A 25324-nucleotide genomic window follows, 5' to 3' on the forward strand; every position below is an offset into this window, starting at 1 on the left:
TGAGCCAGGGGGAGAGAAACAGGAGTATGTCAGAGACATCAGCAGGACCCAGAAGGTGCAGAGCCATGAAATCAGAGACCACGATTGAGAGATGATTTGGGCAAGCTTGGATTTGCCCTCGTATCTCTACTTCTTACAAGATGCATGAACTTGGACAGTCTGTATCCACCATATAGAGTCATATGCGGGAGATCCCTCTACCCACCCATCTACCCATCCACCCATCCAATAAATACTTTTTGAGGACCTACCAAACCTGGCCTTGCTCTTTTAGGTGCTGGGGATATGGTGGTAAAGAAGACAGTTTTTACCCTCATGTAACTCACATTTTATTGAGGTAAGCAAACAGGTATACAACAATATACCACGTAAGGATGGGATAGGAGGAAAACCAAATCAAGGTAAGAAGACAGAGACTTATGGGGGTAGGGTAGTTATTTTAGATGGTGATTCACAAATTCTACTCACAACAGGTGACACTGAGCAGAGACCATGGTGGAGGGGAGGGAGGGAGACATCAAAGACCTGGGGGAAGCATGTTCCAGGCAGAGTGCTCAGCACGTGCAAAGGCCCTGGGGTGGAGCTAGCTTAGTGTATCTAAGGAAAAGCAAGAAGGCCCATGTGGTAAAAGGAGAGGGTAAGAGAGGTAGGAAGGGCCAAATCACATCAGCCACTATAAGACTGCTGGAACTGAATTTGAGCAGGGGAGTGATGTGATCCAACTGATGTGTTAGAAGTTCACTGTGCCCGCTAGGAGAATAGGATAAAAGGAGGCAAGAGTATGGAAGCAGGGAACCCAGCTGGAACATTGCGGTGGTCCAGGTGAGAGATGATGATGGTGTGAATAAGAAAAGAAGGCAGGAATGGACAGAAGTGGAGGGATTCAGAACATATTTTCATGGTGGAACCAAGAGTTTGCTGATGGAGTGGATGCAGAGAATGAGAGAGAGAGGACTAGAGCACAGTTCCTAGGTTTTTGGCCTGAGCAACTAGGAGGATGTTTGTGCTGTTTACCAAGCTGGGGCAGATTGGTGATGGATCTGATTTACAGGAGAGCAGACTGGGCTCTAAGAGGTTGAGTCGACTGTCCAAGTTCATGCATCTTGTGAGAAGTAGAGCTAGGAGGGCAAATCCAAACTTGACCAAATCATCTCTAAATAGGATTCCTGGAGATTAGGCACTTTACCCAAACCTGAAATTACAAGTTAGCAGATGGGCCTCGCATACCTGCTCTAGAGTTCGGAGCAAACCTCACCCAGGTCACATATGACCACTAGGAGGCTCTAAATTAGAAAGACACAGTGGCCCCTCCTTTAGGCATTACTTTCTCACCAGGGACCTGGGTGGCAAGTTCACTCTCATAGACAGGCTGGCAGGTGTTCCTCATGGGGCTCCTCTCAGGATAGGGGCTTTCTAGGCTCTTCCTGTCACATTGAAAAAGTAGAGAAGTAGGATCTTGAAAGGAGGCAAGTGAATTTTGGGGGGTCATCAAGTGCTTCTGGGAAGGAAGGGTCTGGGCTCCTCCTGTTTCTAGCTTCCCCCTGGGCACCTCTGGAGCAAGCCCTATGCTTTTCTCCTCCTCCAGATGGGAGGCCCTTCTTCCACGACTGGCAAGGACAAAGGCTGAAGACATCCCACTTTTCTGAGATGAAACCTTCTCCCAATTCCAGAGCTTGTCTTTGAAGCTGTCAGTCACCATGACATTCCTCTCATGGGTTATGTCAGCATTTGACTGATTCACATCTAACAGCAGAGAAGTCTTCTTTGACTTTACTGCAGAATCAGTAGACCCTTCTGGAGGTTCTGAGGAATCAGAACATCTCTGAATCTTGCTCCTCTGGGAGGACTTCATTTCCTGGGGTTGAAGAGGCTGGGGTTCACCGCTAGAACAATACAGTGGGAGGTGACTGTGGTTGGAGAAGAGGGGTTGCTCATTGGCCAAAACACCTGTTGACTGTGTGTTTCCAATATCGCTCTTTTGAGAAATTCTTGCTGGGAATATAGGTCTTGGAAGAGAGGGCACATCAAACTTTTGAAATTTGGCTCGAAGTTCCTTGAAGTTTCTTAACCCTTCCTAAAGCACAAAAGAAAACAATGTCTTATTCTAGGAAAAAAACAGTGTGATTAGCTGATTTCACTGTGCATGCAAAGCGTTCTAAGTGCTGATACAACACCACTCCTTACCTAGGGGGCCATGTCGGCTGGTAATGTGATTGTCTATGTAAGACGCAATGAAAACAAATGTCTCCTCTTTGAAACACTTCAGATTATGTTTAATTTCTTCACAACACGTAAAGCATACTTATAAAGGAGAATACTGACAGTTGCTGATAAGTCCCTTGATACAAATTTTGGGGGGCTCCTTGCTGCCTATACAAGTTAAGTTCTAAACCCTTTAGTACAGCATTCAAAGTTCTTCATGATGTGGTGGAATTATGGTCTCCAGCCACAACCCAACACAACTACCCTTAAACCAAACAGGGATATTTATAATTTTCTAGAATCTGTAATGTCCATTACCCCCGACTCTGCTTGTGTGTTCTTGCTTCAAAAAATGCACCCTCTATCTGTCCAATTTTTTGTTTTGTTTTGTTTTTTTTGCAACTCCAATGCCTACCTTTCTCCATTACAATTCTCCCTGGGGCTGATAGCAAGAGCTAACTTCTTCCCTGTCTCCTAGTGCTTGCAGACTCTGTACAACTTGGCTGTTGAACTTAACTTTGGAACTACACAGGTTATGTTCAAATTCTCTGTTCTTGAGAAAGACAGATACCATATGTTTTCACTCTCATGTGGATCCTGAGAAACTTAACAGAAACCCATGGGGGAGGGGAAGGAAAAAAAAAAAAGAGGTTAGAGTAAGAGACAGTCAAAGCATAAGAGACTCTTAAAAACTGAGAATAAACTGAGGGTTGATGGGGAGTGGGAGGGTGGGGAGGGTGGGTGATGGGCATTGAGGAGGGCACCTTTTGGGATGAGCACTGGGTGTTGTATGGAAACCAATTTGACAATAAATTTCATATATTAAAAAAATAATAAAAAATAAAATAAAAATCATATTAGAAATGATATCAGACAAAAAAAAAAACACAAATTCTCTGTTCTTTATCATCTAGGCAAATACTCTGGGAAGTGGGAAATTACCTATCGGTGTAGTCTCATCAGAAAAACAAGTTGTTGGGGCGCCTGGGTGGCGCAGTCGGTTAAGCGTCCGACTTCAGCCAGGTCACGATCTCGCGGTCCGTGAGTTCGAGCCCCGCGTCAGGCTCTGGGCTGATGGCTCAGAGCCTGGAGCCTGTTTCCGATTCTGTGTCTCCCTCTCTCTCTGCCCCTCCCCCGTTCATGCTCTGTCTCTCTCTGTCCCAAAAATAAATAAAAAAAAAAAAAAAAAAAAAAAGAAAAACAAGTTGTCAAGTGCGAGAAGGGTTAGGGCTGCTGTATGTAAAGCGTCCCCCACAATTCTCCTAAGTCCGTGACAAATAAAAGCTACTTCGAAGAGGCTAGCTGATCCTTTTGTATTTTTGACTCCCCCTGGGACAGTGTGCTCTACCTTCTCAATTCAGTTTGAATTCAGTATATGAAAATGATGGTATTAATAGCAGCCCGACCCTTGGGGCTGAGGAAGGCTGTGCCCAGCATTACACAGGGAGCTGGTCTAGGCAGGTAGGATTGGGCTGGTCTCCTGCTCAGTGCTGTTCCCAGCGGTCCCCCCTTCCTCTCACTGGATCTAATTTACTTTTGTAAGGGCGTTTTGTCATCCTTCCTTTTCCCAGGAGGTAGTAAGGGGTGGAGATGGAGTTCCAGAACAGCTAACGGAGCCATTTCAAAAAGAGCCACTGTCTTCTCCTGATCATTTTAAAGGGCGGAGCTGCGCGGACACAGACAATCCCATCGCCAGCCACTTTTGATTTTGCCATCTGAGGGAATGCCGGCTGACCTTTTTCTCTGTGTTTACAGTTGACTCACACCTGCTTTCCAAAGATTCAGGGAGGGAAGGAAGTTGAAGAAGTGTAAAGCAGGTGTCTGGGAGCTTGCTTGCATGCTCTCCCCTTGAGCCTTCCCTCCCTCCTATTCTCTCCCCTCCCCCACCTCTCCGTCCCTCCTTCTGTCTCCCTCCCTCCCTCCCCCCCCCCCTCTCTCTCTCTCTCTCTCACTCACACACACACACACACACACACACACACACACACACACTTAAAGCTTTCTCCACAAACTGCCAACTGTTGATTTCCTACCTCTATTTCAACCAGCAGTCACATTAATTCGACTACACTTCCTCTCCCTGATGTAGGAGCAGCCAGCACTGGGCATGGAACCAGGAGATCTGAGTATGAGGCTCTGCTTCATCATTTTCTAGTTATGTGCCTTGGGCAATTCACTCCACTTCCTTGAGCCCTATTTTCCTCACTATAAAATGGGACAGTTCTACTAACAGTTCAAGGTTATTGTAAGGATCAAAGGAGATAGCTTCACATACCTCAGTAGTTAATGTTTAAAGAAATTTAAAAAAAATTTTTATGTTTATTTTTGAGAGAGAGACAGAGTGTGAGCAGGCGAGGGGCAGAGAGAGGGAGACACAGAATCGGAAGCAGGCTCCAGGCTCTGAGCTGTCAGCACAGAGCCCGATGCAGGGCTCGAACCCACCAACCACAAGATCATGACCTGAGCCGAAGTCGGATGCTTAACCGACTGAGCCACCCAGGCGCCCCTCAGTGGTTAATATTTTTTCAAATTATGGTCAAATACACATAACTTAAAATTTATCATCTTAAACATTTTCAAGTGTACAATTCAGTGGTATTAAGGGCACTCGCGTTGCTGTGAATGTCCAGAACCCCTTGAATCGTGCAGAAGTGGAAATCCGTAGCCATTACACAATAATTCTCCACTCTCCCTACCCCGGGCCCCCGGGAACCACCATGCTACTTGGTCTCTGGTTTTGACAACTCCACGTACCTCACGTAAGTGGAACCATAGTATTTTTGTGACCGGCTCATTGCACTTAGCACACTGTCCTCCAGGTTCATTCGTGCTGTAGCAGGTGACAAAGTGTTCTCCTTTTTAAGGCTGAATAATATATCATTCTATTTATGTACCACTTATTGTCCATCCATTCATCTATTGGGTGGACACCTGGGTTCCTTCCACCTTTTAGATATTTTAAGTAACTCTCCTAAGAAGATGGATATGCAAATATCTGAGACTGTGCTTCCAATTCTTTTGGGTGTTTGACCCCAAGTGGAATTGCTGAATCAGAGAGTAATTCTATTTTTCATTTTTTTATATTAAAAAAATTTTAAGTTTATTTCTTTATTTTGAGAGAGAGAGAGAGAGAGAGTGAGTGAGTGTGTGTGTGTAAGTGGGGAAGGAGCAGAGACAGAGAGGGAGAGACAGAATCCCAAGCAGGCTCTGTGCTGTCAGCCCAGAGCCTGACGTGGGGCTCGAACTCACGACTGTGAGATTATGACCTGAGCCGAAGTCGGACATTTAACTGACTGAGCCACCCAGGTGCTCTTGGGTTTTGATTTTTGGAGCAACCACCATGCTGTTTTCCATAACAGCGATACCATTTTATATTCCTCCTAACAGTATGTAGGGTTCCAGTTTCTCCACATTCTTGTAATGCATATTATTTTTATAGTAGCTATCACAATAGGTGTGAGGCAGTCATGATGACTATTTTTTGGCTCTTTACTATCTGAAGCCACATGAACTAAGTATACTGGTTGGTAGATATTAGTTTCTTCAGGAATGATTAGGATAAACCCTAGCAGGAAATAAAATTATGGACCGATAACCTCCAGACCAGAGTCCTGTGTAAAGATCATTGGTTCAGGAGGAAGCAAGCCTTCTTAAACCTGGTTCACTCCTTCGTAAACAAACGCTCATTCAAGGTCTATGATGTGGGCAAAACACTGTGTTAGACACGGCTCAGCTCTTAAATATTACATTCTAATGTCAGGGAGGGGCAGAAAATAAGTAGATACACATGAAAATATTAGAGACCAATGCCATGTGGAGAATTAAATAGCTGGTTTAGTGAAGAGTGGCTCAGTTCCCACCAGCGACTTCCCGAGCCACCATAGGGAAGTCATTCCCTTCTCTGGGCTTAGTCATCTATCACACGCAGCAGTTGACCCTCGTGATCTCCAAGTTCCCTTCCAGCACTAACATTTGGACTTCACTTTCTTTGTTATGGGAAAGAGACGTGACACATTCCGTTGCTGATTATTCATCACCCATAGAGGGGGCGTCAGGGCAGAGGGCATGAGGCAAGGTGCATGAGGATGGGAGGGGAGGTGCCCAAGGGGCCATGCCATGCCTCATTTTCCTGGGCCCACAGCAGGTCAGTGTCCACATCCTGTCAATGTCAAGTCTTAAGAAGCCCACAAGCCTGTCCCTTCTTCGTGCCACGGCCACTGCCTCTGAGTCCTCCTCACGCGTGGCCATGACTTCCTCTGTCTGCTTCTACTCCAGGCCCCTCTAATCCACCACTTACCCTGCTGTTCGACAGATCTGATGACAAACACACATATGATCACGTATGTCCCCTGTTTGGAATTCTTCAACGTGACTTCCCCAAAGTTTGCAAATAAGCTCGAACTCTTTTGCTTAGCACAAAAGGCCCTCCCCAATTCCAACTCTGTTCATCTTTCGACCTGATAGCGGGCCCTTCCCTCATCATGCCTTCTTCCCTCTGGCCTCACTAAATTACTGATGTCTTCCCAAACCTGTTTTGCTTTATCATGCTTTTGCACCTTTGAGTGTGCTTTTTCCTCTGCCTGCAACACCCACGTTTCTCCCAATATCCTGAACTAGCAAATTCCTGTTTGCTCACAATTCAACTCACGTCACCTCAAAATAGTCATTGGTTTCTTGCCATGTGCTAGGCATGAGGGTTGCAACGATGAATGAGAATTCCTGACCTTTCATATGTATATACACAATGGAGTATTGCTTGGCAATCAAAAAGAATAAAATCCTGCCATTTGTAACAACATGAATGGAGTTAGAGTGTATTATGCAAAGCAAAATTAGTCAGAGAAAGACAAGTATCGTATGACTTCCCTCACAGGTGGAATTTAAGAAACAAAACAGATGAACGTAAGGGAAGGAAAGTAAAAATAATATAAAAACAGAGAGAGGGACAAAATCTAAGAGACTCTTAAATACAGAGAACTAACTGAGGGTTGCTGGAAGGGTTTGGGGTGGGGGGATGGCTTAAATGGGTAATGGGTATTAAGGAGTCTATCCTGAAATCATTATTGCATCATATGCTAACTAACTTGGATGTAAGTTAAAAAAAATTCCTGACCTTTCAAATAATATAAAAACAGAGAGGGGGACAAAATCTAAGAGACTCTTAAATACAGAGAACTAACTGAGGGTTGCTGGAAGGGTTTTGGGTGGGGGGATGGCTTAAATGGGTAATGGGCATTAAGGAGTCTACTCCTGAAATCATTATTGCACCATATGCTAACTTGGATGTTAGTTAAAAAAAAAAAAAAATTCCTGACCTTTCAGAGGTGGTGGAATGAGGGAACAGACACAAACTGATCATTTTAGTATAAGAGAGACAATTTCTAGATACATGGCATGATGTCTATCAGAACATAGAGAAAGGGTCATGATGACAGCCGGGGTGCAAAGAGGGCTCCCTAAAGATGACTCAGCTGGGAGAGGCAGGCACATGAAGGTGACAGGACAGGTGGCTCCGACAAGAGCAGGAACAAAGAAGGCATGGCAGGGGGGAGCTGCATGGTGTAGACAGGAATAAGCAATTCCATGTTACTGAAGCCCCAGTGTGTCAGTATGGGAGTCTGAAGAGAGTGGAGGGCAAGTCTCCTTAAAGTAATTGGGCTTAATCTTCAGAGTAAATGGGGAGTTACTGATGAGTTTTATACACGGCTAGAACAGGCTGAGATTTCCGCCTCATGCAGGGTAGAGACCAGGAACCAATTAGGAGGCTACTAGAATTGGCCAAGTAAAAAGGACAAAAGGCAGGATCGGGCAGTGTTACGGGAACAGAAAAGAGGAAAGTGCAGGGGGTGGTATGGACCAGATCTAGGGAGAGGAGGGAGGACTCCAGGATGATATCTGGGTTTCTAAATTGGGTGAGAGGATGGACATTGGTCCTTGCAACTAAGACTGAGGACAGGAAATAAAAGTACTGAGGACGGGACGCCTGGGTGGCTCGGTCGGTTAAGCGTCCGACTTCAGCTCAGGTCATGATCTCACAGACCGTGAGTTCGAGCCCGCATCGGGCTCTGGGCTGATGGCTCAGAGCCTGGAGCCTGCTTCCGATTCTGTGTCTCCCTCTCTGTCTGCCCCTCCCCCATTCATGCTCTGTCTCTGTCTCAAAAATAAAAAACATAAAAAAAAAAAAAAATTAAAAAAAAAAAAAAAAGTACTGAGGAAAGATCATGGGCCCGGATTTGGATGTGATGCTTTACCTTCTTAGGGGAGCCATCAAATAGGCCGTTAGGTATGGGAACCTTTGGGGGGTTATACATTTAATTAGGGAGTTACTAGTTTCTTGGTGAGCACAGAGCTTAAGAATATGAACCCTGGAGTGTAGCTGCCTACATCCAAATTCCAGCCCCTCCATTTTTGGCTTTATGACCCTGAGCAAATTACTTAACTTCTCTGTATTTGTTGCCTGGTCTGGGTAATAATTGTACTGTACCTCATAGGGTTGTTGTGGTGGGTAGAATAATGGCTCCTCAAAATGTCTACATCTTCATCCCTGAAATCTGTTCATAGCAGCTTGCATGCCAAAAGGGACTCTGTGGTGTAATCAAGTTAAGGATCTTCAGATGGGGAGATCATCCTGGATTAGCTTGGTGGGCCCAATGTAATCACAAGGGTCCTTATAAGTGGGATGCAAGAGAAAAGGGGATGCAATCATGTAAAAAAGATGACGGATATGGGGGCTCAAGATGCTACATGCTGGTTTTGAAGATGGAAAAAGGGTCCAGAGCCAAGGAAGGAAGGTAGCCTCCAGAAGCTGGAAGAGACAGGGAAATGGATTCTTCCCTAGAGCCTCCAGAAGGAATGCTGTCCTATCAACAGCTTGGTTTTAGACATCTGACCTCCTCGACTGTAAGATAATAACTGTGTGCTGTTTTAAGCTCCTCAAATTGTGGTCATCTGGTACAACAGAACACGAAAATGAACAGTTGTTATGAGGATTCAATCAATAAGTACATGTAAAGCATTTAGAAGGCAATGAGAGATGCCCACTAAATTGGAGCTCTCACGATTACTGGTTGGTTGTCAAGACCATAGGGCTGGATGGGATCACTTAGGAGAGCGTGTGATGGCATCAGAGCCCATGGCACAAGAACAGAGGGCAAAAAATGTCATCACAGAAGCAAAACTGTGGTGGGCCCCAGAGTGAATGCGAGGGGAGAGAGAAAGAAAGGACTCGCTTTTTGTTTCTGTTTGTTTTGTTTGAGGAAGCTGGCCATGACAAAGGAAGGAGGAAGGGCAATTAGAATGGGATTTAGGGGCAACAGAAGACTTTAATTATTTTTTCTGTCTAGTGAATCTTCCCTTACCCCAGATCCTGGAAAGCTCAGAACTACACTTCCCAGGAACTCTTCCAGCTCGAACTCTGCCAAGCAGAGGCAACCAGGGAGGCATGGGGAATGAGCACAGGAGGGTGCCACTGCTCAGTGGGGAACAGAGCTCTGGGGAGCAGCCGTAGATGCTCCCGTGCTATGCAGAGGCCAGCAGCATGAATGCCTTCCCACTGCAACAATCCCTTGTGGATGCAGAATTTCTCCCTAATCTGTAGCATCCAAGCTCAACTCCAGCCCCTCTGGAAATTCCTCAAATAATGTTGTAAGTCCCTTCCTGCTCAAACTGGCAGCAAGAGATCTGGTTGTCTACAACCACAGACACAATACATTCTGGTTTCCTTTTCTTCCTCTCACCCATGAGCACCCCTCCTAGTACCTCTCTCCCTCCATCAGGATATAAACTCCCTGAGGACAGGTGCTCTGTCAGGACTGGTCACTGCCTTAACCTCAGTACCTGGAAGCATATTTGGCCCAGAGTAGATGCTCAATAAAAATTTGGAGGGTGAATGAACCCTTGACTTATAAGTCTTTCAGCATCCCTTCAAGATAGGGACAGCACAGGGATGCCTCGGGGGCTCAGTCGGTTAAGCGTCTGACTGCTGGTTTCAGCTCAGGTCATGATCTCACAGCTTTGTGTGTTTGAGCCCTGTGCTGGAACATGCTGGAGCCTGCTTGGGATTCTCTCTTTCTCTCTCTCTCTCTCTCTCTCTCTCTCTCTCTGCCCCTGCCCCACTCACGCCGTCTCAGTCTCTCTCACAATAAATGAACTTAAAAAGATTTAAAAAAAGAAAAAGATAGGGACAGTGTCTTATTTATCTTGGTACCCTCATTAACAGCTGGGGCTTCCAAAGTGTTTGGAGGATGACTTGGTGAAGGAACATTTAGAAAAATTAGCAGGTTCACATAATTCACGAACTGTAACTATACAGCATTTTGTTTTTTGTTTTTTCCTAAGGGCAGCTTAGAATGCACAAAGAAACAAATTATCTAATTTCTGTAGTGTCAGAAGATAACCCTGAAAATAGCCCTGGGAGAGGGCCTTGGCACTTCTGATGTGGACTGGGGCGCTTCAGATAGTTCAGCTGGGAAGCAAAGGCCAAAACAATTTCAGAGATGTTGCAGGAACAACCTAAGATAAAAGAAAGTGGTGTCCTCTAAACACTAAGGGTGTATCTCTTTGATATGGAAATTGACCAAGGGGGCAGCAACCAGCGAAGAGAAACAAAGACTTTGCTGTTTTAGAGCTCAGGGAGACCAGCGTGAGTGACTCAGTTATAAGCCCCAACGTCAGTTCTATAAATGCAGTATTATTATATTTACATGAATATATTCAGCCCAACTAGGGGACAAGACTCCATCAGATATACATCTCTCATTCAAAATTTTATAGGAATCTAAAAACGATAATGACAACAAAAGTAGGCATTACATGCTTATTTGCGCGCGCGCACACACACACACACACACACACACAAACTTTACATGACATGACTATGTGCCAGGCTCTATTCTAAGCACTTAACTCATTTAAGCCTTGTGCCTAACCCGGTGTTTTCCCAAGATATAGACCAGAATATTGAGGCATTGAGAGTCTAAGTAGCTTATTCAAGGTCACAGCAAGGAATGGTCAAAACCAGGATTCAAACGCACACAATCTGGAGTGCTCTATCCTGCACTCCTTAAACCCAAGAATTTACTGGTGGGTTTAGAATTTTTTAGTTTTGCTAAAATTTTTTTAGGAACGAGTTAACATTTGGGGCACCTGGGTGGCTTAGTCGATAAAGTGTCTGACTTCAACTCAGGTTATGATACCATAGTTTGTGGGTACGAGCCCCATGTCTGGCTCTGTGCTGACAGCTCAGAGCCTGGAGCCTGCTTTGGATCCTGTGTCTCCCTCTCTCTCTGCCCCTTCCCTGCTCGTGCTCTGTCTCTAAAAAAATAGATACTAAAAAAAAAAAAAAAAAAAAAGAAACAAGCTAATACTTGACCAAAACAACATGAATACTGTACTATTAGCTTCCTGGGGTATCTTTGTATACTTTGCTAGTTTCAGAGAATTGATAACGATGTTTTTTTTTTCCCCCTGTATCCATCATCCTTATTACCAACCCTTATATATAAAATCTCTACAATAACCCTAGAAAACAAGTATTGTTACAGCCTCATTTCATAGGTAGGTGAATACACAGATACTGAGTAACTTTCCCCAGTTTACACAGTTAGAAATTCGGAATTTGAATCCAAGTCTGTTTAACTTTAGGATTGATTTTACCTATTCTGCTAAAATACCTTCCTTATAAATTTAGCTCTAATTTACAATTCTTCTGTTATCTCTTAGACATTTCATCATCAGTTTTGCATATGTCACACTTACTTTAGAAATTATGTGACAAATGTATCTCTAATCATATTTCTTAAATAAATAATAATTCCAGGAACCAATTTGCATTTGCCTTTAAAACACTCTCTCAGACTTTCTGTTATTTAAACAGATGAGCAAACTATTGGATCTAATGTAATTGGGTTTTTAAAAATGCCTTAATAAATTACATGGCTTTTGTGACTGTGTCTCTTGGATTTTCAAGGTAGTTCTGATCTCTGACTTGATGTAATTTAAAGGTGATATGAAAATGCAGAACCAGACCACAAAATACAATTCAGTGTACCCCTTCTGCAAGTGAGAATCAGTCCTGTGTCAAATCACATGCGCGGATTCCTGATTTATAAAATATGATATAGAGAGCTGCTGCACCCTTGCCGGAGTTCTCCCTGTCTCCCGGTCTGCTCGGGAACCCTCTCCCAGGTCACAGCTGCCTGGGCTCCCATCTATGACAGCAAGGTTCACACCACATTGTAAGCTGCAGTGAGCGAGGATCCCTGCCAGGGATCATAAATTAGTAGTGACTCAAAAGTGAAAGCCATCATAAAAATAGACATAAAATAAATTCCACAAGGAGAAGACACTGTGTTGATGCCTATTTTCTTGATTTAAGGGAAAAAAGGTAACGCATTTCTGAATCTCTACAAATTGCTGACTACTGCCTTCCGGGAGGGAGGGACAATGGCAACATCAATGGCAATGGTTTATCACACATTTCACATTCTTCTCCGATAAGCAAATGTGAGAGCCTTAAGGAAAATGCAAACTCAAAATCCAATGCACAGAGGAAGGCAGCAGAAGCTAAGAAATTATGAGCCCAGAAAAAGAGGCAGTAATAGCTGTCAAACCCTTCCAAAGATGGAAAGAAAGAAAAGTCAATTAAAAATAGCATCTGAGTCATCCTTCATGAATAAAAGAGCTTCGATCCAACCTTCACTACTACAAGAACTGTAACGATGGCAAAGTGCCCCATGTTCTGGTACCAGTGATTAATTCCAATGGAAAAAAGACAGTCTCTTTAACAAATGGTGCTGGGAGAACTGGACAGCAACATGCAGAAGAATGAAACTAGACCACTTTCTTACACCACTCACAAAAATAAACCCAAAATGGATAAAGGACCTGAATGTGAGACAGGAAACCAAAACCCTAGAAGAGAAAGCAGGAAAAAACCTCTCTGACCTCAGCCGCAGCAATTTCTTACTTGACACATCTCCAAAGGCAAGGGAATTAAAAGCAAAAATGAACTATTGGGATCTCACGAAGATAAAAAGCTTCTGCACTGCAAAGGAGACAATCAACAAAACTAAAAGGCAACCAACGGAATGGGAAAAGATATTTGCAAACGACGTATCCGACAAAGGGCTAGTATCCAAAATCTATAAAGAACTCACCAAACTCCATACCTGAAAAACAATCCAGTGAAGAAATGGGCAGAAGACATGAATAGACACTTCTCTAAAGAAGACATCCAGATGGCCAACAGGCACATGAAACGATGCTCAATGTCACTCCTCATCACGGAAATACAAATCAAAACCACACTGAGATATCACCTCACGCCAGTCAGAGTGCTTAAAATGAACAAATCAGGAGACTACAGATGCTGGAGAGGATGTGGAGAAACGGGAACCCTCTTGCACTGTTGGTGGGAATGCAAACTGGTGCAGCCACTCTGGAGAACAGTGTGAAAGTTCCTCAAAAAATTAAAAATAGACCTACCCTATGACCCAGCAATAGCACTGCTAGGAATTGACCCAAGGGATACAGGAGTGCTGAGGCATAGGGGCACTTGTACCCGAATGTTTATAGCAGCACTTTCAACAATAGCCAAATTATGGAAAGAGCCTAAATGTCCATCAACTGATGAATGGATAAATAAGTTGTGGTTTACATATACAACAGAATATTACTTGGCTATGAGAAAGAATGAAATATGGCCTTTTGTAGCAACGTGGATGGAACTGGAGAGTGTTATGCTAAGTGAAATAAGTCATACAGAGAAAGATAGATACCATATGTTTTCACTCTTGTGTGGAGCCTGAGAAACTTAACAGAAGACCATGGGGGAGGGGAAGGGAAAAAAAAGAAAGAGAGGGAGGGAGCCAAACCATAAGAGACTCTTAAAACTGAGAATAAACTGAGGGTTGATGGGGGGTTGGAGGGAGGGGAGGGTGGGTGATGGGCATTGAGGAGGGCACCTGTTGGGATGAGCACTGGGTGTTGTATGGAAACAATTTGACAGTAAATTTCATAATAAAAAAAAATTTAGAATCCCTATCGATAGCCCTTCCAACATCATTCCCGATGATCTCTTCCACCCTATCTCAGCCACCACTCTCCATGGATGGATACACTCTAGACTTTGTCTTTACCAATAGCTGGACTATCTCCAGCACATTAGTTTCAAGGATCTTCCTCTTAGATCACCATCTCTTCTCTCACCCATTTGTCTGTTCTGGTACCCCAGCTCTAGCAGATTGCTGGTTCCACCATATGAATCCCTGGGCCCCAGTGCTTCTTCCCTGTCTACTCTCCCCTGTAGCCCAAAATGTCTCCTTCCTCAGACCTTGGTTGGCAATGTTTTTAGATCTGGCCATGCATGGAAATGTCCTGAGGACTTCTGAACCTGCCCCACTGACACAGACTCTATGGGAGGGGGGGCATATTTTATGAATCACTTGGAGTGTTTACTGTATAGTCAGCTCAGCATCTGGGCCAAGGAATAGATTGGGAAACATGTCTTATAGCGTCTCATCTGCATATCTCTTACAGTCTCATGCCTCTCACTACTTTCCATGTCCTACTGCAATTACCCAAGTAGATGCCCCATCTTCCCAAAGAGTCTGTGAACTCTCTGAAAGAAGACAGAGAAACACAAACTTATCTTGGTAGAGCTCACAGGCTTGAGTATGATGCTTTACTCTAAGTCCACAGGATTTGCCAAACTAGTATTGAATTAAAAAAAAAAAAAATGAATGGATTTCTGGGGTAATGACCTAGAGGAAACGTTCTTTAAAAGCGCTCTCTTAGAGACCTACAAATTAAATCCATGCTAACGATGCATCTTCACTGCAGCTTGAATCACATCCTCCTCTGTTAAAATCTTTCAATGGCCTCCATTTTCCTGATGATAAATTACACATTCCATCCATACACACAGGCCCCCTGATCTTCTCCTGTCTCCAACTCCAGCTTCATTTTCCACTACTTCCTGCCTCTAACTCACCCCGTCAGTAAAACTGGACTTGCCTCCCGTGCATTTGCTCATGCTGTTCCCTCAGCCTGGAATGGCATTTCCATACTTAAGTGCCCAGGTAAACTATTCATCTTCTGAGATTCAGATGAGCAATCAACCTATCCCAGAAGCCTTTTCCAGCGCTTAGGCTGGGCTAATATCTGCTCCCTGCTTTATAGCACTCTCTGTTTACCTCTGTCTTTCCATTTATTTGATTTTATTAAAAAGCATCCATCTATGTGTCTGATTTACCTGAACCCCACTCATACTGATGTCCTCGGGGCATGGGACCAGACTGTACTCTCTTCTACTCGTTTCTGTCACTACACCTAGGTACACAGAGTGTAGATGACAATATTTTTTAACTGAACTGATTCGAAAGCATTTACGGACAGAGGAACTGTGGAAAAATTAGGAGGAATTCTAGATAAAAGAATATGAAAAGTGCACTGAATTCTGTGTATGTTACATATTATGTTAGTATGGTTCTAAGCATTACGCATAGCAATATGTGCATTTTGTCTCAATTACTGTAATCCTTACAACGGGCTTCCAAGCTGTGCCTCAGAGGAGGAAAAACCAAGGATCAGAGTTTCGGAACCTTGGTTAGGTCTGATAAAGTAAAGGAAATTTTTAACTTTTCATGTTTATGGGCCCTGCTCCAAGGGCTCCTAGGGAAGCTATACTTTTACCTAGGTCAAAATGACCCAGCAAAACCTCAAAGCATGGACTCTATTTCTGCCCTGAACACACATTGTACATCTACTCTGTTAAAAAAAAAAAATAACCAAAAAGGAGCATTCCAAACATAAACATAAGAAAAAACCCATAAGATTAAAGTCATACAGACTTGCACAAGCTAAAAGCATAAGATAAAGTCCATAACTTCCTGGAATGTCTTTGTTCAGGATGATTTGTAACTCTTTATGTAAAAAGAAAAACATATATATAACCCTGCACCAAATGTTCCTTTTTCTGAGCACTCTCTTGTGTGTGAGGATTGTGTATCCCAGGCTATCTTAATTTGGGCTCAAACTTTTTTACCTTTAACATTTTTAAAAAATTTTTTTAGATGTTTATTTTTGAGAGGGCGCAAGCACAAGCAGGGGAGGGGCAGAGCGAGAGGGAGACACAGAATCTGAAGCAGGCTCCAGGCTCTGAGCTGTCAGCACAGAGCCCGACATGGGGATCGTACCCACAAACCATCGTGACCTGAGCCAAAGTTGGACGCTTAACTGACTGAGCCACCCAGGTGCCCCTCTTGTTACATCTTGAAAAAGATCTGTTCATTTTGCATCCACATTTTATGTGGCTAATGAGTGTGTGAGCCAAGCATAAGGAACTCAGCCCTGATGCCAAAGCTTGTGGGTGTGTGTGTGTGTGTGTGTGTGTGTGTGTGTGAGAGAGAGAGAGAGAGAGAGAGAGAGAGAGAGAGACAGAGAGAGAGACAGAGAGAGAGACAGAGAGAGACAGAGAGAGAGACAGAGAGAGACAGAGAGAGAGAGACAGAGAGAGAGAGACAGAGAGAGAGAGACAGAGAGAATAGACTTTTTACTTTGGAGTGAATTTACCTTTATAGAAAAGTGGCAGAGAGGAGCGTGCACGGCCTCATCCTGGTAGCTAGCATGATGCACAAGCTACTCGGTGTGACTCCGAGGACGGGGGTCAGTGATGTTAAAATAAACTCTACTCTAGCACACCTTTTCTGCAGTGACAGGTTTTCAGTGGTTTGCTCCCAAATTTATCCAACAATTCTCTGTTGCATGCCTACGATGGGTCACATAAGTGAAGCAGACAGACACAGGTCTTGCCGTCATGGAGCCCACAGTCTCACGGAAAAGACGGACAAGGAAACAGACAACGGGTCCCCACAGCCACAGCTGTGACAAGGCAACACCAGGTGTGGGAAGAGGGACACCTAACTGGGTTTGGGGAGCACAAAGACCTTCCTGGAGAAAGTCACAGGTGGAGAACAGGCTGGGGGGCACTTGGGACAGAGGAGACATTTGTGGGACCGGAGGCCTGAGAGAGCCTGCCAACTGTGGGGTCCACAGTTGGTTGAAATGTGAGATGGGGAAGGAGAAAAACCAGCCTGAGTCTGCCGAAAGGCCCTGCAAGCCATTAAAAACAAACTTAACACACATTTGCCTTTTATGGTTCAAAATACTTTTGCAGACCATACAGGCACAGGGTGAATTAGAAATTGGTATTTTGCAGTCTCGAAATCCCCTCAATCAAGACATGAAACCCTCAGGCACGGGAGGGTGGGGGGTGGTGGATAATTACTCGTTTGAAGCCAACAAGGTTCATAATGCCTTTTAGGAAATCATAAAACAAAACCTCCCTCAAAAACAAAAGAACACTTGGGTTCCAGATATTGCTCCAAGATACTGAAATGTGGTGCAGGTGAGGGTCTCAGAGGACAAATTAGGTTACACATTCTCAGATGCTAAGTTCAAAGGGGCGCCAGGTGGACATAGCAGCCTGAGGAGAGGGTCCCAGAGTCAGCACCGACGATCTGTATGCACAGGTAAGTCTCCAAATTACCCTCCCATCCAGCCTCCCCATTACACTCCCCCTGTTCATTCAGCACTGCAATTTGGGGCAGGAACAGGGAGGCTTCCCTAGAAACTTGTTACCAGCAAGTTGGAAACATCAGGGCGTCCTTATTTGAAGAGGCTTTCTGCCCTCCTGCTGCGGTCTTGAGCCCTCAACAGAACAGTCGCTCAGTGCCCTTTGGGTTTATGACAGTTTTATTTCAAGTGTGATTTACTGACATTTGAAAAGCGAAGGGCTGAATAACTCCTTTCAGCACCTCACCGCCTTCACCCTCCAGCTTATGATGTAAACTCCTGAGCCAGCACGGCCATGTTCATTTCTTAGGTTCGCTCTTCACGTTTGAGTCCCAGTTGCAGGAAGAAACCATCAAAGAACTCAAAGACACCACTTGAAAGGCAACTGGGACAGATTTTACAGGTGATAGATGTTTTCGTTTCACTTTGTTTTTTAAATAAGAGAAAGGGGCTTCTGTCTGGTCTTCTGTCTGGTCAGTACCTTCCTTCTCCAGTCACAGAAATGGGCATCATCTCTAAGACCTGGCGTGCCACTGTCACTCTTGTCACGTGGTGCCATCCTCCACCACCCCCCCACCTGCCACCCCATTCACTGAGCTAGTACCACTGCAACGGGTGCCTTGCACATCGAAGCGCAGATTCTCCTGACAACCCGGCAGGGCAGGTGTTACTATCCTCATTGTAGAGCTAAGAAAACAAGCTTGGAGAGCAAGCAGCTTAGCTTAGAGATTAAAAACCATGCCATAGACTTCAGAGTCAGCGTTCGGATCCTGGCCTTTTCACTGTCAGCCAGGGGGGCTGAAACTTACTTCCATTCCCTGGCTCTTGTCAATAACATGGCAACACTAACAAACACTAACATGTTTACACTGCTGTTGCCTGTTAATTTGGGCAAACCACAGCGCTTGCTACACAGATTTTATACAAATGCTAGATAACTATTATCATTAGTTGCTAGTCGAAGTTGCCTCATTATGAAGTGGTAAATCTGGATTTAAAAACGAAGCCTGGGGCGCCCGGGGGGTCTCAGTCGGTTCATCATCCAACTCTAGGTTTCGGCTCAGGTCATGATCTCACAGTTCGTAAGTTTGGGCTCCACATGGGGCTCTGCACGGATAATGCAGAATCTGCTTGGGATTCTCTCTCTCTGTCCCTCCCCGGCTGGCGCACTCTCTCTAATAAATAAAAATAAACTTTAAAAAAAAAATAAAAAATGAGGTTTGACTGCAAAACTCAAGCTCTTCCATTCTACCACGTTGGGTTGGTCCCTTTTCACACATCGTCTTGCTTCCTCTTTCACTATGGGCAACGGAGAAGTGATGGGCTTTGTCTTACGGATGAAGACACTAGAGCTGCAGTGTCTTACGGATGAAGACACTAGAGCTGCAAGTCACTGGTCCACAACCGGAGAGCTGATAAACTTCCAACGAGGCCTTCTGCCCTCCCTCCCCCAGCTCCAACACACCACCACAGCCTCAACTGGTGCCTGCAAACAGCCCAAGAATGCAAAGGAAGAGCCTTCCCAAGTCCTTTTATCTGAGGCGAAATTTCTTCAGCCAAAATTGATGCCTGACAGTCTGTGCTTTCTACATGTGCATTCTGCTAATCCCCTCACCAAAGCCCGGAATCTTCTTCACTCAAAGAGCTAGAGAAGCCAGAGCCACTCGTGAGGGACACTTACAGCAGCAATTACTTGCAAGCCATCCCTGGGAAAGGCATCGCACCAGCTCCCAGTTTCCTTACCTTGGGAGGGCAGAAGCCGCACACGGCTAGTGCCGCATTCGGCAGCCCGACTGTCTCCTAGGAAAGAAGCACCCTTGGCCTCTTGGCTGGGGGGGAACCTTGAACTGATGGAAATTACAGAGAAACTGTGTGCTGTGGTAGAAAAGCATTGACCAGGAGGGTCCCGGGATCCACTTTTGGCTCTTCCACTCACTAGATGGGTGTTGAGGCAGGCAGGCACTATAGACATCTTCCCTGTGGAAGGGATAACGGATCCCAGACTTAACAGATGCTTCCTGCAGGAGTAACCGTCATCTCTGTGTAGCCTTCCTCCCTTTCTTCTTCATTCATTACCTAAATCAGACACGAACCCACCCCACCATGTTGCACATCTGGAGGGACAGGAGTCACACATTGTGTGATCACACAGATCACTCTCACAGATTGCCACGTGAACTGCTCCCCCAGGATTTGTGTGACTCAGGGGCCCCACTGCAGATACAGGCAGGGAGAGTGGTGACCAAGTATTCTCTGCCCTCATGGAGCTTACCAGCAAATGGGTGGTTTTAAAGCTCAACAGATTGTTCAGTCAGTCATTCATTAATCGAGTGCCTATTATGTACTAGGTCATGATCCAGGCATGTGAAGATACATTGTAAAGTACAATACAGGTATATTACTAACAGTTTATTTTCCTCTCACCTTCCCCTCTAAATACCAATGGTTCTGGAAGCTTTCCTTCTTATCTCCCCTAGGTTCATCTATTGCACCAAATGCACTCTTCTGTCTCCTATTCATCTTTGGGTTTCCTAACATAGTGCCTGGATCAGAGAAGACACTAAGTATTTGTTGGAGGACTGCATGCCTCCATGCCTTTGCACACATTTCACTCTCTGCCTCAAATGCTCTTCTTCCTTTTTATGGACCAAAAAATATTTGTCTTGCTTCACTCAGCTCCGATGCAAGTCCCTGTGGAAGCCTTCCATCAGGTATGCAGCAAGAGGTGGTGATTTCCACGTGTTCCAGGAGCCCGGGTGCTCTCTCAACTGGAGTGTTTGTTACAATGTTACGGTCTTTCACATTTTTCCCCTTCTTCCCTATGCTAAGAGCTACTTCACCGGCAGCAATAAAGAATGTGGGCTTTGGGGTTGAAAGATTTTAGATTAGAATCCTAGCTCTATGAATTCAGGCTCTGTCTCTACAAAGCTATTTCAGTTCACTGTCCCCTATTTCATGATAAATAAAATGGGCATACAACTATTCCTATCATAGGACTGCCATAGACATCAACGCCGGCCGGTGCCTAGCACAAAGGAGGCCCCCAGCAATGATATTTTGATAAGGACAGTTGGCATATTGATAATGAGACAGATGAGGATGAGGAGGAGGAGAGGGATAATGATGTTGATGAGGATCACGGTGATTTTGAATATGATGAAATGATTATCCGTGACAATGAGTACACACTTAGGAAACATGCACAGAATTGGCCTGATGGTCTCAGATAGAAAAAATTCCACCTGTTCTGACAGGTGGCCATTTGAGTTGCCAATAATAGAAATGCTTCCATGTTGGCCTCCCTCCTCTTCTGAGGTGCAGTATCCATGGGTTTTCTTGGAGCTTTCATTCTAGTCTACTGCTTGGTCCTACTCACTTTGTGAAATGACCCTATGAAATTGCCCTCTCTCCCTCATTGCTCTCTCCATTCTCCCACCTTGTACCCAGCCAAGCCAACAATACTAGTTCAGAACAATGGACAGCAACACAGGCCCTTCCCTTCAAGCATTTAGCGCTGGTTTCCTTGAACTCCATCCATGAGCCCATTTTTACTCACTCCTGGAGGCTGAGGTTTCTCTTAGCTTGCGGTCAGCTAAATATGGAAAACACATTGGGGTACCTAGCAAGGAAAAAAAAACTGAGACAGCAACTACATGGATATGGTCTTGAATTGATCTTATGGGTGCCGGGTCAGACTTTTTTACTCAGCTCAAAGATACCAGCTTGTGGTAAACAGCCAAAATAGTTGAAGGGCAGATTGAGTCAGGCTCTGCTGACTAGAATGCATGGCTGCATGGAACATTAAATGAGATTTTTTGTGTGTGCGAACTGACAAGAAGAAATAATAAGGCTTTAATATCAGATGATGCTGGGAGAAAGAAAAAAATCATAGGCAATTACTTAGCTTTGAGAGCAGAAAGATGAAAAGGAGGAGGTACTCTTGCTTTCTGATTTTTACGATGTATAACCTTGGGTACTCAAGAAGAATAAGCTTCTGACTCATTGAGGCTAAAATGAAAATAGAAATAATACTGGCACCAATCCAGGGTTGGAGTACTTGTTATGTCACTCTGATCTTGAAGAAGTCACTCAGCTTCGTAGAGCCTCCATTTGCTCATCTATAAAATAGGATCCCTTATGGTTTTGCAAGTTTGTGGTAAGGATTAGAAATCCCCGAGTCTGGCTTGGTACTGGTCAGAGCAAACAGTCAACAAAATCACGGTGACCAAATTAACATGCATACATGAAATTCGTTAACCACAATCTTATACAACCATATAGAAATTATTTCTTGCAGAACTTATCATGACCTGAGAAAACTAAAATTCTTGACCAACTGAAGATATAAAATCCCATTTTTGGTAATACTTGAAATACTAATAATTGTATTTGTCCTGTCTACTTCATGAGGTTCTTCTTATGAATATCAAATAAAATGAAATACAATACTTTGAATACAAATAAAAAAAACAGAGGCTCTTAAATACAGAGAACAAACTGAGGGCTGCTGGAGGGTGTTTGGTGGGGGGCTGGGCTAAATGGGTGATGGGCATTAAGGAGGACACTTCTTGGGATGGGCACTGGGTGTTATATGGAAGTGATGAATTACTGGATTCTACTCCTGAGACCAAGTCTACACCGTATGGTAACTAACTTGAATTTAAATAAATAAATTTTAAAAAGAATAGTGTCTTGGGATAAGACACTGTTTGAGGCAGTTGGAATATTCAACATTAAGTCTAATTTTTAGAAAAAATGAAAAAAAAAAAAAAACCCACCGGAATCCAACAAAGACTCAAGATATTATCTTTGAGTATGTATAAATGCTGTGGAGCTGACAGGGAAGAATTTTCCAGATGGAAAAGCTCAGTTAACCCTTGGAACTGGCTTACCAAAGAGAAGGAGTTGGGATTTCAGTGTCTCACACAGCACCTACCACATGGAGAGTACTCAAAAAACATACCCTAAATTAATGAGTGGATGAATAAACCTCATGGGGAGTGTGTGGGGGATGGAGGGGGATCCATCTTTGTAATGATTCTATGACCCTCTAGACTTTGTAATGATTCTATGACCCTCTATCTCAAACTCTGAAATGAAGCAATTCTCTAACTACATACCCTCTGGCTCATAAGCAACATGAGGAGAAGGGCTTAGTTAACTCAGCCCCCAGGGAATCTTTCCTACCAGCCACCATGCACTCTTTACCCTTGTACTTCTCCAGTGCTGTGTGGAGGACACAGTCCTCAGCAGGGACATGAGGGTCTCCACGTTCCTCTTCTGCCACTGTCCCTTTATCCGCAGACATGCCATGCTGTTTCCTGCCTCAGTTCCTTTGCATACACTGTTCTGTATGCCTGGAATGCCTTTCCCACTCTACCCCTTGTTGTCTGGTGAACACTTTTCATCTTTTAAAACTAGAATAAAAAATTATCTCCCTTGGGAAAGCCTTCTCTGATTCACCCAACTTGAGTGAAGACATTCTTAAAAAAATTTAATGTTTATTTATTTTTGAAGGAGAGAGAGAGTGTGAGTGGGGGAGGGGCAGAGAGAGAAAGAGAGCGAGAGACAGACACACACACACACACACACACACACACACACACAGAATCTGAAGCAGACTCCAGGCTCCGAGCTGTCAGCACAGAGTCCGACGTGGGGGCTCAAACTCACAACTGCAAGATCATGACCTGAGCCGAAGTCGGACGCTCAACCGACTGAGCCACCCGGGTGTCCCAGGTGAAGACATTCTTAAAACATTCTTCCTGTCTGCTCCCTCAGTTAGTTGAATGTATACTGTCCATATTACATAATAATTGTCACATGGCATTTATTATGGTACTTTTGTACATCTTTCCTATTAAACTCTGAGCAGTGTGAGGGAGGTCTAAATTAGGTTTTATTTCATAGGCTCTTGGTACAACGTCTGTTAACTAAGAGATCTCTGGGGTCAGATAGGCTTGGGTAGAGCTACTGGACCCATCACTTAGTTGGGTGGCCCCACCCACCCAACTAGGTTTAGTCTCTCTGCCTGAAAACAGGAACAGTAATGTTACATATTCTTGCCAGGCTGTTGTACAGATTAAAGTATATTATTCACAGGAAGAGCTAAGCATATTGCCTAGCTCCAAAAACGTCATCTATTGTCATCATTGTGTTTAACCATTTAAGCCATCAGGAGAGAGAACAGTGAGTAAGAAATAGGCACTTTCTCTTCTGTGGAATTTATGATCCAGAGTGGGAGAAATTAAATAGCTACTTACACACTTTTCCTTTTCTTTTTTAAACAACTAGGACACATGCTCTGAAAAACAAGACAGCACTGGGGTGAATAATGGTCATGTTAGTCTAGGACTGTGGGAGGCTAAACAATGCCCCCTTCCAAAGTTGTCCCTGCCCCAATCCTCAAAACTTGGGGACAGGTTACCTTACGTGGTCAAAGGGGATCTAGGAATATGATGGAGTTAAAGCTCTTGACATGAAGAGATTCTCCTGGGGCGTATGGGTGGGTGCAATATAACTCTAAGGGTCCTTATAGGAGGAAGGGAGGAAAGTCAGAGTCTTAGAAGAAATAAGGACAGAAGCAGAAGTCAGAGAGAAAGGAAGGTGCTATGCTGTTGGCTTTGACGCTGGAGGAAGGGGCCATAGCCCAATGACTGTGGATGGCTTCTGAACTGAAAAAGGTGAGGAAACCCATTCTTCCCTACAGCCTCTAGAAGAACGCAACCCTGCAGACTGACGTGAGACTCCTGACCTCCAGACCCGTGGGAGAATGACACTGCGGTGCTTTGGGCTGCCAACTTTGTGGTAATTTCCTACAGCAACAATAGGAAATGAACATATGTGCTCTACAAAAAACACTCTGGGGTATATAGTGGCTAGATATACCAGAATCTCAGTGATTTCACGTAACGGTCTCTCACGCGAATACACACACACTACATGCCCGACAGGAGTGGGAGGAGCTCTGCACCCAGTGACTCAACACGTAACCCGCGAGTCATGGAGTCAGAATGTGAACCAAACGTTTGACTTGAGGGTGTTAGTCACGCAGTACTATCCTACCACACTTTGAGCCAGAGAAGCATAAAGAAACATGGAGACAAGCCATGAGTGGTTTCAAATTCCACTTGGAGTAAAGCCGTGGGTTTACCAATACATAAAACACACATCACTCATCTTATTGACTTCCCCGTGAGCCAGACATCTCCTTTGCTGTCAGGGATAAAGTTTTTCAGTGCACGCACTCAGAGTGGTAATTAACGGATAACCTTTGACTCAACACACTGTCTTATAGGTGAAGACTCTGAAGACTTGCCCCAAGTCACACAGACATACTGCCAAGGCCAAGACTGGTTCTCGAAACAGAACTTCTTCCACCTGCCTCGGAGGAAGAAGTGAATGAGAAAAAGGCATTTCATGTAAATCTTTGAACGACCTTGATAAGTTATCCCCACATGCTATTACTCTACGATTTCAGACCAGACACTTGATGTTTAGAGTTAATGCCCTGAAGGGGGTGGAGGTGGAACTTGAATTTCTGGAAGCC

At 44.3% G+C, this 25324-nt stretch overlaps 1 protein-coding gene across 6 annotated transcripts in view; it reads right to left on the bottom strand.

Moving 5' to 3' along the window:
- Positions 1–25324, bottom strand: part of FYB2 (FYN binding protein 2) — a 130445-nt gene that overhangs the window by 94640 nt on the left and 10481 nt on the right. For all 6 annotated transcript variants that reach the window (XR_006205977.1, XR_006205976.1, XM_042951744.1 and 3 more), the window contains exon 2: positions 1333–2074. Coding sequence is in view for 4 of the 6 variants with exons in the window: in XM_042951744.1 (XP_042807678.1) it covers positions 1333–2074 (742 nt within the window). In the remaining 2 variants the exon portion in view is untranslated. The remainder of the gene's footprint in view (positions 1–1332; positions 2075–25324) is intronic.

Source organism: Panthera leo, chromosome C1, assembly GCF_018350215.1.
Source record: "Panthera leo isolate Ple1 chromosome C1, P.leo_Ple1_pat1.1, whole genome shotgun sequence".
Lineage (NCBI taxonomy): Eukaryota > Metazoa > Chordata > Mammalia > Carnivora > Felidae > Panthera > Panthera leo.